This window comes from Anomaloglossus baeobatrachus, chromosome 4 (assembly GCF_048569485.1).
Source record: "Anomaloglossus baeobatrachus isolate aAnoBae1 chromosome 4, aAnoBae1.hap1, whole genome shotgun sequence".
Lineage (NCBI taxonomy): Eukaryota > Metazoa > Chordata > Amphibia > Anura > Aromobatidae > Anomaloglossus > Anomaloglossus baeobatrachus.
The window spans coordinates 108,450,555-108,468,550 of NC_134356.1; the positions used below are offsets into that span (position 1 = coordinate 108,450,555).

The window sequence follows — 17,996 nt, forward strand, 5'->3', positions numbered from 1 at the left end:
TAGTTAAAAAAAAAAATGACGTTGGGTCCCCCCATTTTTGATAGCCAGCTAGGGTAAAGCAGACGGCTGTAGCCTGAAAACCACAGCTGGCCGCTTTACCGTGGTTGGTAATCCAATGTGGAGGTCACCCCAGGCTCTTTTTTATAATTATTTTATAAATAATAATAATAATTACAAAAAAAAAGTAGGGTCCCCCCCAAATTGGATCACCAGCCAAGGTAAAGCGGACAGCTGTGGTCTGGTATTCTCAAGGTGGGAAGGTCCACAGTTATTGGCCCTTCACAGCCTAAAAATAGCAGGCCGCAGGCACCCCAGAGGTGGTGCATCCACTAGATGTGCCAATCCTGGCGCTTCACCCCAGCTCATCCTGTGCCCTGGTGCAGTGGCAAACGGGGTAATAAATGGGGTTGATACTAGCTGTAAGGTCACCTGACATCAAGCCCAGCAGTTTGTGAGGTCATGGCGTCTATCAGATACCCGACATCACAAACTGTCAGAACTAACAAAAAAATAGACAAGAAAAAATGTATTTGAAAAAACACTCCCCAAAACATTCCCTCTTTCAACAATTTATTGTAAGGAAAAAAAAATAAGGGGGTCCCACGATGACTCTGGACCGTCTAGAATATGGGGGGACACGCTCAGGGAATGAATCCCCCAATTTCTAGGAGTGCAGACCCTCCATGGGAGGAGTGTGGGTGCAATGAATCTGCACCCACTCTCCCCGGGTCCACAGCAGCAGAAACCATGTCCTAACTGTTGCTACCAAAGCTGCTATGCCCTGCTTATGAGGTAAGGGCATGCCTAATCAGGAGAACTATTCTACATTTCCAAATATTGGTATTTGCTGATATTATTGCTATTCCACCTACTATATATTGGGGATAGGATCTTGGAGATGGAATACCCCTTTAAGTCCAGTTATCCAGCTGAATGAATACCAAACAACAGAGCTTGATATTTAGACATGTTTTCTTGTGTCGTATAATGGACTGTCATGTTTGGTAGTCGTTCAGCAGGCCAACTATAAAATCAAATACCTCCATTTGGAAATGTAGTATAGCTCTCCTGATCAACTATGTTCCTTACCTCATGAGCAGGGCATTGCAGTAACTTACAGATGTATGATTACCGCCACTCCCTGTGACTGAATACAGGAAGCTGAGCTGACAGCCACTGTGTGCATGCAGCAGCGTCTATTGTGAAGGAGGGGACCGCGGGGGATCAACGCTGCACAGGTACCGTGGGACACCGTGAAACACCAGTAGGTTTATAGGGGGTGACCTGGCTGGGCCTGGGGAGGAGTTTTCTGTCGCATGTGTCATGGCACATGCAACAGAAATCAGAGGAGTAATGTAATTGCGGCTGGCGCGCTGCTGGGCGCACGGCCATCTTGGATTTCTGGTAGGGGGTCGGGGGAGGCACTTTGGCAACACCGGGGGACCGGGGAGGAGATTTATCTCATGTTTGTTCATGCCAGATGGGAGATAAATAATTTTTTACCGGCGCTGTCATTTACTGGAACGTGATCATCGGTATACGGTGTACACCGGTGATCACATGAGCGGGGATCGGAAAAAACGGCCTCAATCATGATCTCCAGGGTCTCAGCTACCCCCTGAAACCCCGGAGATTTTCTGACACTGGGGGATGCTATTCACTTATTTCTGCCTGCTGTTTATAAATGGTAGATCAGAATAAGGCTACATTCACACGACCAATTCGTTTTTGCGGTCCGCAAAAAAACGGTCCTTTTTTTCATGGATGCATCCGTGTGGCATCCGTTTCTGTTCCGTATATGGTCCGTATGTCATCCGTTTGTCATCTGTGTCCCTTCCATTTTTTTGCGTACTGCAAAAAAACTGAAGGAGGGAAAATACATAAATTTACCCAGGATCCATAGCTTCAACCTACATGAGGCAGTCACATGTTCACTCCAGTGCCATTTTCTACGGCTTTTCATAGCGTAGAGCGCTCTGGTGATTTTCTTGTGCTTGTACACTTCATATCAGTCTTTTCTGTCATTATAATGACAGAAAAACACATAATGCAGAGGTGTATCTACGCTTTCTGGCACCCGGGGCAAGAATCCTGTTTAGCGCCCCCCCACCCCGCGGTTTGGGTAGTCATGTGGCCGCTCATTCATATATGATTTGCACATTTAGTTATGTGCAGACGAGCTCCTCTTCCTAAGGCCTAGCATACACAGGGAGAAAAAAAAAAACAGAGCGAGTGGAATGTGATAAAATCGCATTCTACTTGGACCAATATTACTCTATGTGCCTGCACCCATAAGCAATTGTTTTCTCAGTCCTAATCGAACCGAGAAAACAGTTGCAGTATGCTGTGAGTGTAATGCGAGCCTGCTTCACTCGCACCCATACAAGTCTATGGGGCGAGAGAAACTTCGCACTACACTCATGTTACACCAGTGTACCGCGACTGCTGTGCGAATCTCACATCAGGTGGCAATAGAGGAGTGAGGGAGAAAAATTCCGGCACTCCCCTCCGCAGCACTGCCCCCCCCACTGCAGCTGTGGTCTGATCGGACCACAGTCGCATGACCCTCGGCTCCCGCTGTGCTGTGAGCGTAAGCCGAGTGTCATGAAAGGACTCGCAGTAATCCTCGGGTGACTTCAGCCTAAAGGGTGCTTTACACGCTGCGACATCGCTAGCGATAGCTAGTGATGTCGTGCGCGATAGCACCTGCCCACGTCGCTGTTTCGTCATGGGGTGATCACTGCCGTAGCGAACAATAGCGTCACATGCACATACCTGCTTAGCGACATCGCTGGAGACACCGAACAATCTCTCCTTTAAGGGGGAGGTCCGTTCGGCGTCACACTAAGCGGCCACCCAATAGCAGAGGAGGGGCGGAGCTGAGCGGCCGGAACATGCCGCCCACCTCCTTCCTTCCTCATTGCCGGTGGACGCAGGTAAGGAGATGTTCGTCGTTCCTGCGGTGTCACACATAGCGATTTGTGATGCCGCAGGAACGACGAACAACCAGCGGCATGCACCACCAACGATATTATGAACAGGAGCGACGTGTCAACGATCAACGATTTTTGACGTTTTTGCAATCATTGATCGTCGCTCCTTTTAGTCACTCACAACGATATCGTTAACGGCGCCGGATGTGCGTCACGAACACCGTGACCCCGACGATATATCGTTAGCGATATCGTTGTGTGTAAAGTACCCTTTACTCTCTCAATCTTCACTGAAAAACAGAAGTAGAAAGAGACGCTAATTGTCACATGACTAAATATGAGACTTGGATATGAGTGGTGCGGCAATGTGATGACTGCTGTAAACAGAGAGTGGAGCTGAATCCTGACTAATTATATCATACGTTGTTAACATTGGGCTACAAAGTAAGGCTACAATAATATTTTATGATGAAAGTTTGCAGTCACTCTAGGTGACTGCAGGCTTCTGAATTCTCACAAAGCATGCTCTGCACACTTTTAGGATTCTGCCATGCCAGTGGCAAGAGTGGAGGATCATGTGAGCACAATTATGCCAAGTACTGCACATCCGCTTTATTGATTAGCATAGGAACAGATCTACAGTACCTGGCCGCGGCCACTATCAGAAGACAGAGCAAATCTGGAAGTGAGCTTTCTAGCCGTCTGCTGCTGCCGTCGATATTTAAAGGGAACCTGTCAGGTGCGATATGCACCAGAACTACGGGCAGTGATAGCAGAGCTGTCACTGAGTTCAATGACCGCCGCCTTCACAACTAAGTATCGCGGGTGCCGGTGACGTCAACGCTAGTCACAGTCTTGGGTCGGCAGTGAGAGGAGATGTGATAAGCGGCGGCCATGGAGGACAGTGACAGCGCTGATGTTGGGAGGGCAGGATTTCATCACCGCAGGTAAGGAACGTCACTAACCTCCTGACAGCGCTTGGCACTGCAGTGTGGGCAGCTGCGGACACCGTACAGTGCGGGCAGCTGCTGACACTGCAGTGACAGCAGCTGTAGACACCGTACAGTGTGGGCAGCTGTGGACACTGCTGAGTGGGCAGCCGCGGGGGTGGGGCTGGAGCGGGACACAGACTGCAGCAGCATCCGACGGAAGTCACACGGAAGTGCTTCTGTGTGGCTTTCGGGGATTTTTGCACACGTAGCCAGGGTAAACATCGGGTTACTTAGCAAAGTGCTTTGCTTGGTTACCCGATATTTACCCTGGTTACCAGCTTACCGCAGGCTGCCAGTGATGGCTCCCACAAACCAAAACAATCACTGATCTCGGGGAGACCAGCCAGAGAAAACACTGCCGGCAGCCAGCGAGGGCGCTCAAGACAGTGAAATCCTAGGTACATTGCCCCCTGGGAAATATGCAAATCAAAAGGTCCATGGAGCCTCTGTTAGGAGTCTCAACACAGAAACCAGCCAGATATCCCTCCGGGAAGGGCCCAGCCAAGGGGTGACTCTTTTTAGGAGAACACCATAACCACCATATTAAGTGGCCCTTTTAGTCAATATCCAACTTTTTGACAAGTTTAAAGATATGACAAGGGAAATACCAAGGCCAGGTATCCATCCACAGACAGCCGTTTCGGGGTATTGCCCCTCATCAGTGTGGAGTAGGATTCTGGCTGGGTGGGAGCAATGCCTAGTAGACCAACAAACCAAAACAATCACTGATCTCGGGGAGACCAGCCAGAGAAAACACTGCCGGCAGCCAGCGAGGGCGCTCAAGACAGTGAAATGCTAGGTACATTGCCCCCTGGGAAATATGCAAATCAAAAGGTCCATGGAGCCTCTGTTAGGAGTCTCAACACAGAAACCAGCCAGATATCCCTCCGGGAAGGGCCCAGCCAAGGGGTGACTCTTTTTAGGAGAACACCATAACCACCATATTAAGTGGCCCTTTTAGTCAATATCCAACTTTTTGACAAGTTTAAAGATATGACAAGGGAAATACCAAGGCCAGGTATCCATCCACAGACAGCCGTTTCGGGGTATTGCCCCTCATCAGTGTGGAGTAGGATTCTGGCTGGGTGGGAGCAATGCCTAGTAGACCAACAAACCAAAACAATCACTGATCTCGGGGAGACCAGCCAGAGAAAACACTGCCGGCAGCCAGCGAGGGCGCTCAAGACAGTGAAATCCTAGGTACATTGCCCCCTGGGAAATATGCAAATCAAAAGGTCCATGGAGCCTCTGTTAGGAGTCTCAACACAGAAACCAGCCAGATATCCCTCCGGGAAGGGCCCAGCCAAGGGGTGACTCTTTTTAGGAGAACACCATAACCACCATATTAAGTGGCCCTTTTAGTCAATATCCAACTTTTTGACAAGTTTAAAGATATGACAAGGGAAATACCAAGGCCAGGTATCCATCCACAGACAGCCGTTTCGGGGTATTGCCCCTCATCAGTGTGGAGTAGGATTCTGGCTGGGTGGGAGCAATGCCTAGTAGACCAACAAACCAAAACAATCACTGATCTCGGGGAGACCAGCCAGAGAAAACACTGCCGGCAGCCAGCGAGGGCGCTCAAGACAGTGAAATCCTAGGTACATTGCCCCCTGGGAAATATGCAAATCAAAAGGTCCATGGAGCCTCTGTTAGGAGTCTCAACACAGAAACCAGCCAGATATCCCTCCGGGAAGGGCCCAGCCAAGGGGTGACTCTTTTTAGGAGAACACCATAACCACCATATTAAGTGGCCCTTTTAGTCAATATCCAACTTTTTGACAAGTTTAAAGATATGACAAGGGAAATACCAAGGCCAGGTATCCATCCACAGACAGCCGTTTCGGGGTATTGCCCCTCATCAGTGTGAAGTAGGATTCTGGCTGGGTGGGAGCAATGCCTAGTAGACCAACAAACCAAAACAATCACTGATCTCGGGGAGACCAGCCAGAGAAAACACTGCCGGCAGCCAGCGAGGGCGCTCAAGACAGTGAAATCCTAGGTACATTGCCCCCTGGGAAATATGCAAATCAAAAGGTCCATGGAGCCTCTGTTAGGAGTCTCAACACAGAAACCAGCCAGATATCCCTCCGGGAAGGGCCCAGCCAAGGGGTGACTCTTTTTAGGAGAACACCATAACCACCATATTAAGTGGCCCTTTTAGTCAATATCCAACTTTTTGACAAGTTTAAAGATATGACAAGGGAAATACCAAGGCCAGGTATCCATCCACAGACAGCCGTTTCGGGGTATTGCCCCTCATCAGTGTGGAGTAGGATTCTGGCTGGGTGGGAGCAATGCCTAGTAGACCAACAAACCAAAACAATCACTGATCTCGGGGAGACCAGCCAGAGAAAACACTGCCGGCAGCCAGCGAGGGCGCTCAAGACAGTGAAATCCTAGGTACATTGCCCCCTGGGAAATATGCAAATCAAAAGGTCCATGGAGCCTCTGTTAGGAGTCTCAACACAGAAACCAGCCAGATATCCCTCCGGGAAGGGCCCAGCCAAGGGGTGACTCTTTTTAGGAGAACACCATAACCACCATATTAAGTGGCCCTTTTAGTCAATATCCAACTTTTTGACAAGTTTAAAGATATGACAAGGGAAATACCAAGGCCAGGTATCCATCCACAGACAGCCGTTTCGGGTTATTGCCCCTCATCAGTGTGGAGTAGGATTCTGGCTGGGTGGGAGCAATGCCTAGTAGACCAACAAACCAAAACAATCACTGATCTCGGGGAGACCAGCCAGAGAAAACACTGCCGGCAGCCAGCGAGGGCGCTCAAGACAGTGAAATCCTAGGTACATTGCCCCCTGGGAAATATGCAAATCAAAAGGTCCATGGAGCCTCTGTTAGGAGTCTCAACACAGAAACCAGCCAGATATCCCTCCGGGAAGGGCCCAGCCAAGGGGTGACTCTTTTTAGGAGAACACCATAACCACCATATTAAGTGGCCCTTTTAGTCAATATCCAACTTTTTGACAAGTTTAAAGATATGACAAGGGAAATACCAAGGCCAGGTATCCATCCACAGACAGCCGTTTCGGGGTATTGCCCCTCATCAGTGTGGAGTAGGATTCTGGCTGGGTGGGAGCAATGCCTAGTAGACCAACAAACCAAAACAATCACTGATCTCGGGGAGACCAGCCAGAGAAAACACTGCCGGCAGCCAGCGAGGGCGCTCAAGACAGTGAAATCCTAGGTACATTGCCCCCTGGGAAATATGCAAATCAAAAGGTCCATGGAGCCTCTGTTAGGAGTCTCAACACAGAAACCAGCCAGATATCCCTCCGGGAAGGGCCCAGCCAAGGGGTGACTCTTTTTAGGAGAACACCATAACCACCATATTAAGTGGCCCTTTTAGTCAATATCCAACTTTTTGACAAGTTTAAAGATATGACAAGGGAAATACCAAGGCCAGGTATCCATCCACAGACAGCCGTTTCGGGGTATTGCCCCTCATCAGTGTGGAGTAGGATTCTGGCTGGGTGGGAGCAATGCCTAGTAGACCAACAAACCAAAACAATCACTGATCTCGGGGAGACCAGCCAGAGAAAACACTGCCGGCAGCCAGCGAGGGCGCTCAAGACAGTGAAATCCTAGGTACATTGCCCCCTGGGAAATATGCAAATCAAAAGGTCCATGGAGCCTCTGTTAGGAGTCTCAACACAGAAACCAGCCAGATATCCCTCCGGGAAGGGCCCAGCCAAGGGGTGACTCTTTTTAGGAGAACACCATAACCACCATATTAAGTGGCCCTTTTAGTCAATATCCAACTTTTTGACAAGTTTAAAGATATGACAAGGGAAATACCAAGGCCAGGTATCCATCCACAGACAGCCGTTTCGGGGTATTGCCCCTCATCAGTGTGGAGTAGGATTCTGGCTGGGTGGGAGCAATGCCTAGTAGACCAACAAACCAAAACAATCACTGATCTCGGGGAGACCAGCCAGAGAAAACACTGCCGGCAGCCAGCGAGGGCGCTCAAGACAGTGAAATCCTAGGTACATTGCCCCCTGGGAAATATGCAAATCAAAAGGTCCATGGAGCCTCTGTTAGGAGTCTCAACACAGAAACCAGCCAGATATCCCTCCGGGAAGGGCCCAGCCAAGGGGTGACTCTTTTTAGGAGAACACCATAACCACCATATTAAGTGGCCCTTTTAGTCAATATCCAACTTTTTGACAAGTTTAAAGATATGACAAGGGAAATACCAAGGCCAGGTATCCATCCACAGACAGCCGTTTCGGGGTATTGCCCCTCATCAGTGTGGAGTAGGATTCTGGCTGGGTGGGAGCAATGCCTAGTAGACCAACAAACCAAAACAATCACTGATCTCGGGGAGACCAGCCAGAGAAAACACTGCCGGCAGCCAGCGAGGGCGCTCAAGACAGTGAAATCCTAGGTACATTGCCCCCTGGGAAATATGCAAATCAAAAGGTCCATGGAGCCTCTGTTAGGAGTCTCAACACAGAAACCAGCCAGATATCCCTCCGGGAAGGGCCCAGCCAAGGGGTGACTCTTTTTAGGAGAACACCATAACCACCATATTAAGTGGCCCTTTTAGTCAATATCCAACTTTTTGACAAGTTTAAAGATATGACAAGGGAAATACCAAGGCCAGGTATCCATCCACAGACAGCCGTTTCGGGGTATTGCCCCTCATCAGTGTGGAGTAGGATTCTGGCTGGGTGGGAGCAATGCCTAGTAGACCAACAAACCAAAACAATCACTGATCTCGGGGAGACCAGCCAGAGAAAACACTGCCGGCAGCCAGCGAGGGCGCTCAAGACAGTGAAATCCTAGGTACATTGCCCCCTGGGAAATATGCAAATCAAAAGGTCCATGGAGCCTCTGTTAGGAGTCTCAACACAGAAACCAGCCAGATATCCCTCCGGGAAGGGCCCAGCCAAGGGGTGACTCTTTTTAGGAGAACACCATAACCACCATATTAAGTGGCCCTTTTAGTCAATATCCAACTTTTTGACAAGTTTAAAGATATGACAAGGGAAATACCAAGGCCAGGTATCCATCCACAGACAGCCGTTTCGGGGTATTGCCCCTCATCAGTGTGGAGTAGGATTCTGGCTGGGTGGGAGCAATGCCTAGTAGACCAACAAACCAAAACAATCACTGATCTCGGGGAGACCAGCCAGAGAAAACACTGCCGGCAGCCAGCGAGGGCGCTCAAGACAGTGAAATCCTAGGTACATTGCCCCCTGGGAAATATGCAAATCAAAAGGTCCATGGAGCCTCTGTTAGGAGTCTCAACACAGAAACCAGCCAGATATCCCTCCGGGAAGGGCCCAGCCAAGGGGTGACTCTTTTTAGGAGAACACCATAACCACCATATTAAGTGGCCCTTTTAGTCAATATCCAACTTTTTGACAAGTTTAAAGATATGACAAGGGAAATACCAAGGCCAGGTATCCATCCACAGACAGCCGTTTCGGGGTATTGCCCCTCATCAGTGTGGAGTAGGATTCTGGCTGGGTGGGAGCAATGCCTAGTAGACCAACAAACCAAAACAATCACTGATCTCGGGGAGACCAGCCAGAGAAAACACTGCCGGCAGCCAGCGAGGGCGCTCAAGACAGTGAAATCCTAGGTACATTGCCCCCTGGGAAATATGCAAATCAAAAGGTCCATGGAGCCTCTGTTAGGAGTCTCAACACAGAAACCAGCCAGATATCCCTCCGGGAAGGGCCCAGCCAAGGGGTGACTCTTTTTAGGAGAACACCATAACCACCATATTAAGTGGCCCTTTTAGTCAATATCCAACTTTTTGACAAGTTTAAAGATATGACAAGGGAAATACCAAGGCCAGGTATCCATCCACAGACAGCCGTTTCGGGGTATTGCCCCTCATCAGTGTGGAGTAGAATTCTGGCTGGGTGGGAGCAATGCCTAGTAGACCAACAAACCAAAACAATCACTGATCTCGGGGAGACCAGCCAGAGAAAACACTGCCGGCAGCCAGCGAGGGCGCTCAAGACAGTGAAATCCTAGGTACATTGCCCCCTGGGAAATATGCAAATCAAAAGGTCCATGGAGCCTCTGTTAGGAGTCTCAACACAGAAACCAGCCAGATATCCCTCCGGGAAGGGCCCAGCCAAGGGGTGACTCTTTTTAGGAGAACACCATAACCACCATATTAAGTGGCCCTTTTAGTCAATATCCAACTTTTTGACAAGTTTAAAGATATGACAAGGGAAATACCAAGGCCAGGTATCCATCCACAGACAGCCGTTTCGGGGTATTGCCCCTCATCAGTGTGGAGTAGGATTCTGGCTGGGTGGGAGCAATGCCTAGTAGACCAACAAACCAAAACAATCACTGATCTCGGGGAGACCAGCCAGAGAAAACACTGCCGGCAGCCAGCGAGGGCGCTCAAGACAGTGAAATCCTAGGTACATTGCCCCCTGGGAAATATGCAAATCAAAAGGTCCATGGAGCCTCTGTTAGGAGTCTCAACAGAGAAACCAGCCAGATATCCCTCCGGGAAGGGCCCAGCCAAGGGGTGACTCTTTTTAGGAGAACACCATAACCACCATATTAAGTGGCCCTTTTAGTCAATATCCAACTTTTTGACAAGTTTAAAGATATGACAAGGGAAATACCAAGGCCAGGTATCCATCCACAGACAGCCGTTTCGGGGTATTGCCCCTCATCAGTGTGGAGTAGGATTCTGGCTGGGTGGGAGCAATGCCTAGTAGACCAACAAACCAAAACAATCACTGATCTCGGGGAGACCAGCCAGAGAAAACACTGCCGGCAGCCAGCGAGGGCGCTCAAGACAGTGAAATCCTAGGTACATTGCCCCCTGGGAAATATGCAAATCAAAAGGTCCATGGAGCCTCTGTTAGGAGTCTCAACACAGAAACCAGCCAGATATCCCTCCGGGAAGGGCCCAGCCAAGGGGTGACTCTTTTTAGGAGAACACCATAACCACCATATTAAGTGGCCCTTAATAAGTGGTCTACTAGGCATTGCTCCCACCCAGCCAGAATCCTACTCCACACTGATGAGGGGCAATACCCCGAAACGGCTGTCTGTGGATGGATACCTGGCCTTGGTATTTCCCTTGTCATATCTTTAAACTTGTCAAAAAGTTGGATATTGACTAAAAGGGCCACTTAATATGGTGGTTATGGTGTTCTCCTAAAAAGAGTCACCCCTTGGCTGGGCCCTTCCCGGAGGGATATCTGGCTGGTTTCTGTGTTGAGACTCCTAACAGAGGCTCCATGGACCTTTTGATTTGCATATTTCCCAGGGGGCAATGTACCTAGGATTTCACTGTCTTGAGCGCCCTCGCTGGCTGCCGGCAGTGTTTTCTCTGGCTGGTCTCCCCGAGATCAGTGATTGTTTTGGTTTGTTGGTCTACTAGGCATTGCTCCCACCCAGCCAGAATCCTACTCCACACTGATGAGGGGCAATACCCCGAAACGGCTGTCTGTGGATGGATACCTGGCCTTGGTATTTCCCTTGTCATATCTTTAAACTTGTCAAAAAGTTGGATATTGACTAAAAGGGCCACTTAATATGGTGGTTATGGTGTTCTCCTAAAAAGAGTCACCCCTTGGCTGGGCCCTTCCCGGAGGGATATCTGGCTGGTTTCTGTGTTGAGACTCCTAACAGAGGCTCCATGGACCTTTTGATTAGCGATGGCTCCCTACACACATAGCTGTAAAAAGCCACGCTTTTGGTGATCGAACCGTTCTCGAACGTTACTCGAACTGTCGAGCTTTTTGCAGAAAGCTCGAGTTCGATCTAGAACACCCCCCAAAATTACTCAAACATGAAATTGGCGAACCTCGAACATCGCTCAACTCTAGTTGTGAGAGCAAGGGCTTGACTGTCACATATGTTAAGCTCCCTGTGACGATCGCACTGGAAGAGCACCTGTGCCCCGAACGATCACATGACATACTTGGGAATATCTTCACGACCATGACTTATGGCTATGTCAAAGGTCGTGAATGGGTTAAATCTTGACATACCAACAAGAGACAACAAATGCAGAGAAAAAAATATGATTAAAATGCATGTTAAAAATGGACACAAAATGCAATAAAAAAAAAAATAACCTCATTTACTTAGTATCTTCCTGACCAAGCCAAGTTTATCAATGCTGACCAGTCTCACTTTATGACTTAATATCTATGGAACACTTCAACACGTCCTAGTGATTCTGAGAATGTTTTTTTCATGCCATATTGTACTTCATGTTAGTGGTAAATTTAGGACAATAATTTTTTGCATGAAAAATAGCGAAACTTTTTAATTTTTTAAATTGTTTTTTAACTTTTTTTTTTTTAATTTTTAAGCACTTAAACCAGAGAGTTATGCCACACATATTAGTTAATAAATAACATTTACCACATGTCTACTGAATATCAACATCATTTTTGAAAAAATATTATTTTTTGTAGGATGTTAGAAGAGTTACATTCATCAGCAATTTCTCATTTTACCAACTAAATTTACAAAGCCATTACTTTTAAGGACCACGTCATATTTAAAGTGACTTTGAGAGGCCTAAGTAACAGAAGTTACCCAAAAGTGGCACCATTCTAAAAACTGTACCCCTCACACTGCTAAAAAACTCTTCCAAGAAGTTTATTAACCCTTCATGTGCTTCACAGGAGTACTGTTTCGGTGCACAATAGGGATTGTTTAAAGAGCCCCTGATGTGCCTAAACATTAGAAACCTCCCACAAGTGACTTCATTTTTTTAAACTACACCCTGCATGAAATTTATTTAGATGTGTCATGAGCACCTTAAACCCTCAGGTGCTTCACAGAATTTTATAATGTTGAGCCATGAAAAAAAAAAAATAATCTTACAAAAATGTTGCTTTAGTCCCATTTTTTTTTATTTTTACAAGGGTTACAGGAAAAAATGCAATATAAAATGAGTTGTGCAATTTTCTGAGTATGCCAAAACCCTATATGTGAACAAAACCTACTTTTAAGGCACAGGGAAAAGCTCAAAATGACAGGATTTTCAACTGTAGATTTTGATGGAATGGTTTAAGGGTGTCATTTCAAATTAGCACAGCCCCTGAGGTACCGAAACAGGAGAACACCCAAATAAGTGACCCCATCTTATAAGTTACACCTCTCAATGGATTTATCTAGGGGGACATAGATTACATTGACACCACTGGTGTGCAACAGAATTTTATACCACTGGGTGGTGAAAAAAATAATTACATCTTTACCTCCAAAATTGTGTTTTACTGCAAATTTTACATTTTCACACAAGGAAAAGGATGAAAATGGCACCAGAATTTGTCACACAATTTCAGATGAAAGTCACAATACAGCACATGTAACAGTACAGTACTGCTTAGCCACAAGGCGAGATTCTGGAGGGTAGGAGATCGATTCGACTTTGAGAATACAAATGTTTGCATAATAGTTTGAGGACTCTATATACAGTGCCCCCAAGTGCCTAAAGAGCAGAGACCCCCTCAAGTGACACCATTTTGGAAATTTAACCCCTCTAGGCATTTATCTATATGTCTAGTGACGATTTTTACTCCATGGATGTTTTCCAGAAAGAAGCAGCAATAGATGTTGCTGAGTGAAAATTTTCAATCTATCATTGTAGTGCCCAGTACATTGTAGCGTTCAGTACATTGTAGTTGTTACGTCACCGCCGGAGTCTGCTCCAGCGACTTCTGCTCCGATCGCCAGGCGATGCCGTGTTCCTGCCGTGGATGGTGCTGGTGATGAAAGAGGAGTCGATGCCAGCGGCACCGGTGGGCGCAGGCTCCGATCATCCACTGGGCTGGGTTATCTTGGGATCTGCAGTACCGCTGGCTGAATGTGGGTGGCGTGTGTCTTCCAGCTGAAGTTGCCAGCGTTCAGCTACAGCCAATGGGAAGATACCACACCCTTCTTATTCCCCCTCCTGTCACATGACCACTGCCAGAGATAGTTCTGATTTCCTGGCTTCTGGTCCGCCCTATTCTGTTTTGTGATTCCTGTGTGCTGACTTCTGCGTGTTTTTTGACTACTCTTCTGCCTGCTGTTTTTGTACCTCGCCGCCCGATCCGGATTTGACCTCTGCTCCGTTTTCTGATTACGTCCTTGTCTGCCGATTCTGTCCCTGTTCTGCTATTCCTGGTTTGACCCTGCCTGACGACTACTCTCATCGGACTGCAGCCTTCCACAGGTAGTGATCTCCAGGGCCCTGTGTAATTCCAAATCCCTGTATAGGGGTTAAAGGGTTTCAGGGTTCTGGGGGTCCTGCTTGGTGAGTGGCTTCCCTCTAGTCTGTCCATTACATCCCCCCCTGAGTCTGTTGATCCAAGCAGGTGTTACAGTAGTGTCCAATACTCTGTAGTGCCCACTACATTGTGCTTAGCTCGTGTTTATTCAAAGATGTGGATGCTAAATGATGTTTAGGCACACTGTGAGGCTAAGAAGGGAGGGTTGATTTGTATAAGGGAGCACAGATTTAGCTGCATTTCTTTGTGGAGGCCGCAGAAGCCATGGTATTTTTCCAGAGATTTTGTGCTACCAATAACTGGGAAGCCTGCTATATGTCCGTTTACAGATGACAGACCTGAGTGGGGCCTTTTTTGTGGATTGAGTTGAAGCTTTTACATACAATTTTGGATCATATTTATCCCATGCTCCACGCTTTGCACTTACATCGGGAATTCCATCTAAATCTCCAAATGACATGATTTACATGACACCCTCGAGGGATCCATTCAATATAATAAGGCAGTAAATTTACTCTGGACTCTGTCTGGCCTCTGTCCAGTGGTGTCATTTTCAGAAGTGCCCAAAACTGCTGTCGACCATTTTTATTTGCACTCTTAAAATGATGGAACACCGCTAGATCATAGGATAAACTGAGTTCAATGTGACTCTATCTGCCTCATTATAATCTTCTTATCTTCCATGTGAATGACCTATTTCAGAGATTTACACAGAAACCCAATGTAAGTGCTCAGTGTAGAATGCAGGATAAATGTGAGTCAAGCATTACTGGTATTTATAGGTGGAAGAATGAATAAATCAACAGCAAAATTTAATTTTATTCTTTTTCACGCCTTTTACCATGCGGTATAAGTGGTTAGATATGTTTATTCTTCGGGTTGGTATGATTATAGCGATACCACATTGTGGGACAAGATGACATTTTCAGAAATACCATTTTTATTTACATGAAAATTTTGATCATGTTTTATTCCACTTTTTTTCCATGTTATGATGAAGAAACATCGTTTTTTACCATTTTTTTTATTAATTTATTTATCTTAAGGTGTTCACTGAAGGGGTTAATTAATTGAGAACATGATTAAGACCTGAGCGTCGAAACGCGTTGTTCTGTTAGTCATCCGACATATGCTGTACCTGCTGGTTTTTTATTTTTTTTTTTTTTATTTATTTTTCTTAATAAAGTGGATTTTTAACTAAGCTTCTCCTGGCGCTGGAAACTTGCTGCTTTTTTCTACACTTTTTTCCATGTTATGATGAAAAAACATCGTTTTTTACCATTTTTTTTATTAATTTATTTATTTTAAGGTGTTCACTGAAGGGGTTAATTAGTGAAACAGTTTTATAGAGCAGGTTGTTCTAAATGTGGCAATATCAAATATGTGTACTTTTATTTTTTTGGCTTTTATATACATTTATGTATTTATTGGTATAATATTTTTTCATATTTTTTGTTCTTTTTATATATATTTTTAACATTTTTTAAAACTTTTTTTACCTTGTCCCAGGATGGGACACCAACTTTCCTGGTTTGATCACAGATCTAATGCTCTGCATTGCGTAGCATTAGATCAGTGACTGGCACATCGGTGGGAGGCATGTCAGGTGTTGCTTATGGCAGGAACTTACAGGCCACTGTACCTGGCTAACCTTGTGGCCAACCCATCATCAGGGATCATTTTAGCTCCATTACTGCTGTATTTCGCCATTATTTCATATATGGAATTGATGGCAGTCACAAATATAGTTCCAGCTTACAAATTATTTCATGTTTTAATGCATGTCAATAAAGCTTTGAAGTGTTGTTCTCATCATCTTTTCTTCAAGTAGCTCCTGACGTTTGGCCTGGTAGCATGGTGCTGTGCTTACTCCAACTGACTATCATAAAAGAGAGAAAAAAATCTCAACTAGAGTATATTGCAAAAAAAAAATCTGACCCAAAAAGCATTTGTGGCACCCCTGAGGCTTCAGTCACCACAGGGTACTGCATCTCACTTAAGGTGCAGTATTCATCTCGGGTAAGGAGGAGGTTATTCACTGGTGTTTATCACAATCACACAACACACACAGTTTAGGTGCTTTCCCACCTTAGAAGCCAGCCACTGGGACTTTCCCAGTTGCTAGGACAACTGCCTGGGAGGCAGGGCAGCACTGGGGAAGTAAGACAACACACAGACATGAACCTCAGAACAGTTACAGACTCAGAAAAGTCAGGGACACGGTCACCGAAGGGAGTGCTTATAGAGCCAGGAGCCGGGACCAGGGTCAGGCCCAACAAGGACTCGCGTTACCTGCTGGACAGGCCAGAACTTAAACACAGAACTGGAGTCCCTAAGAAGCTTTATGTCACAGGAATTCAACACACAGTGCAAGGAGGAAAGGTCTCACAGTTCACAACACCAGTGGTGGCCTCCGAACTATTCAGGATCGACCGGAGCCCATCACAGCGAGGACCGGCACTCCAAGGGTGACATAAAAGTGAGTAAAGAGAACTTTGACTGCATCCTGTGTGTCGTCTCCATCATTGCCGGCGCCCCTGCGCTTTGGCGCTATACATTACCTCCACCATCATCCTCCCTGGGGCCAAAGCTCTGCCTGTGGAGAGCTGAACTATCCGAGCAGTGTTGTCATCCGCCCCAGCAGAGAAGTCCCACAGTGGCGACTGATATTGGCCGCGCACCACAGGTGGCGTCAAAAACAACTACCTCCATCGTCCCCATCCCCAGCCATTTTATTGGCACCCAGGGTCACGGAACCAGGCACGGCCACCGCGGCGTCCCAGGAGAAGCACCGTGGCCCGACGACAAGTAAACCCCGACCCCATGAGCATGTCACATTGACCTTATAATATTTTAATATTGACTTAATTTGAGTTAAAGGCAAATGAGCATTCAAAAGGAACTATAAATATTAAAAATTGACTATTAAATTTCTCCCTCTTATTGGATGTTTTTCTTGCTTTGGCTAAATAAAAATTGCATCAAAAACCACTGTGGTGCTTTTTGAAGAAAATGTACTGTGTGAAACTATGGTCAGGATCTGACATGCATCTTTTTAATGGTAGTTTTACATGCACTTATTTGAGCCAAAGACAGAAGTGGATCCAAAATTAAATAAAAATCTAGATCCCTTCTTTATATTTTCCATTGCTTTAACATCCACTCTAGGCTTTCACTAAAAAGTCTGAGTGTGAAGTTCCATGCTTATCAATATTTATTCACACATTGCTATCATTTTTTTGTGACAAGATTTCATCAACATTGTGACAATTACAGTCCAATTTGTGTACTCCATCAAAATAGAGTGTACTATTTTTCTTAAATGATAACTTACCTCAAATTTTACTGATCCAGATTGAGCAGCATCAAACGCGTTAAATAGATAATGTGCATACATACTTGCATCTGTGAATTAAAAAAACAAAAGTTATTAAGCAATAAAAATAAAGTACTAATATGTATATATTTTTACACTGACAAGCAAAAGGGTAACGATGTTTTGAACTTTTGACTTTCAGGCTCCATATCTCATTATCCACTACAGCTTTGAGCAGGAGACTACCTTCATTTTATAGACAAGCTTCTTGGCTATCTCATAATACATAAATTTGATCTGCAAGTATTTAATATAGGATTAGTTATGCAAATTCTTGTCATGACATCTTCTTGGCATTGTTACTGTGGTGGGAAAATTTTTCTTCCTGTATAATACAAATTACAACCTGTTCTCACTTTTCTTTAGAGCTCAGTGTGTAATTAGTTTGATTCCCAAGCAAAAGGTAACTGGTTTGAATTGAGAAGCAGAAAAGAAGAAGAAAAGAGACACAGCA

The 17,996-nt window shown here is 46.0% G+C and overlaps 1 protein-coding gene across 3 annotated transcripts in view; it reads right to left on the reverse strand.

The window, feature by feature from the left end:
* The window catches only part of KCNIP1 (potassium voltage-gated channel interacting protein 1), a 916,677-nt gene that overhangs the window by 91,205 nt on the left and 807,476 nt on the right, over nt 1-17,996 (reverse strand). For all 3 annotated transcript variants that reach the window (XM_075342297.1, XM_075342298.1, XM_075342296.1), the window contains one exon: nt 17,501-17,571. In XM_075342297.1, coding sequence (XP_075198412.1) covers nt 17,501-17,571 — 71 coding nt within the window. The remainder of the gene's footprint in view (nt 1-17,500; nt 17,572-17,996) is intronic.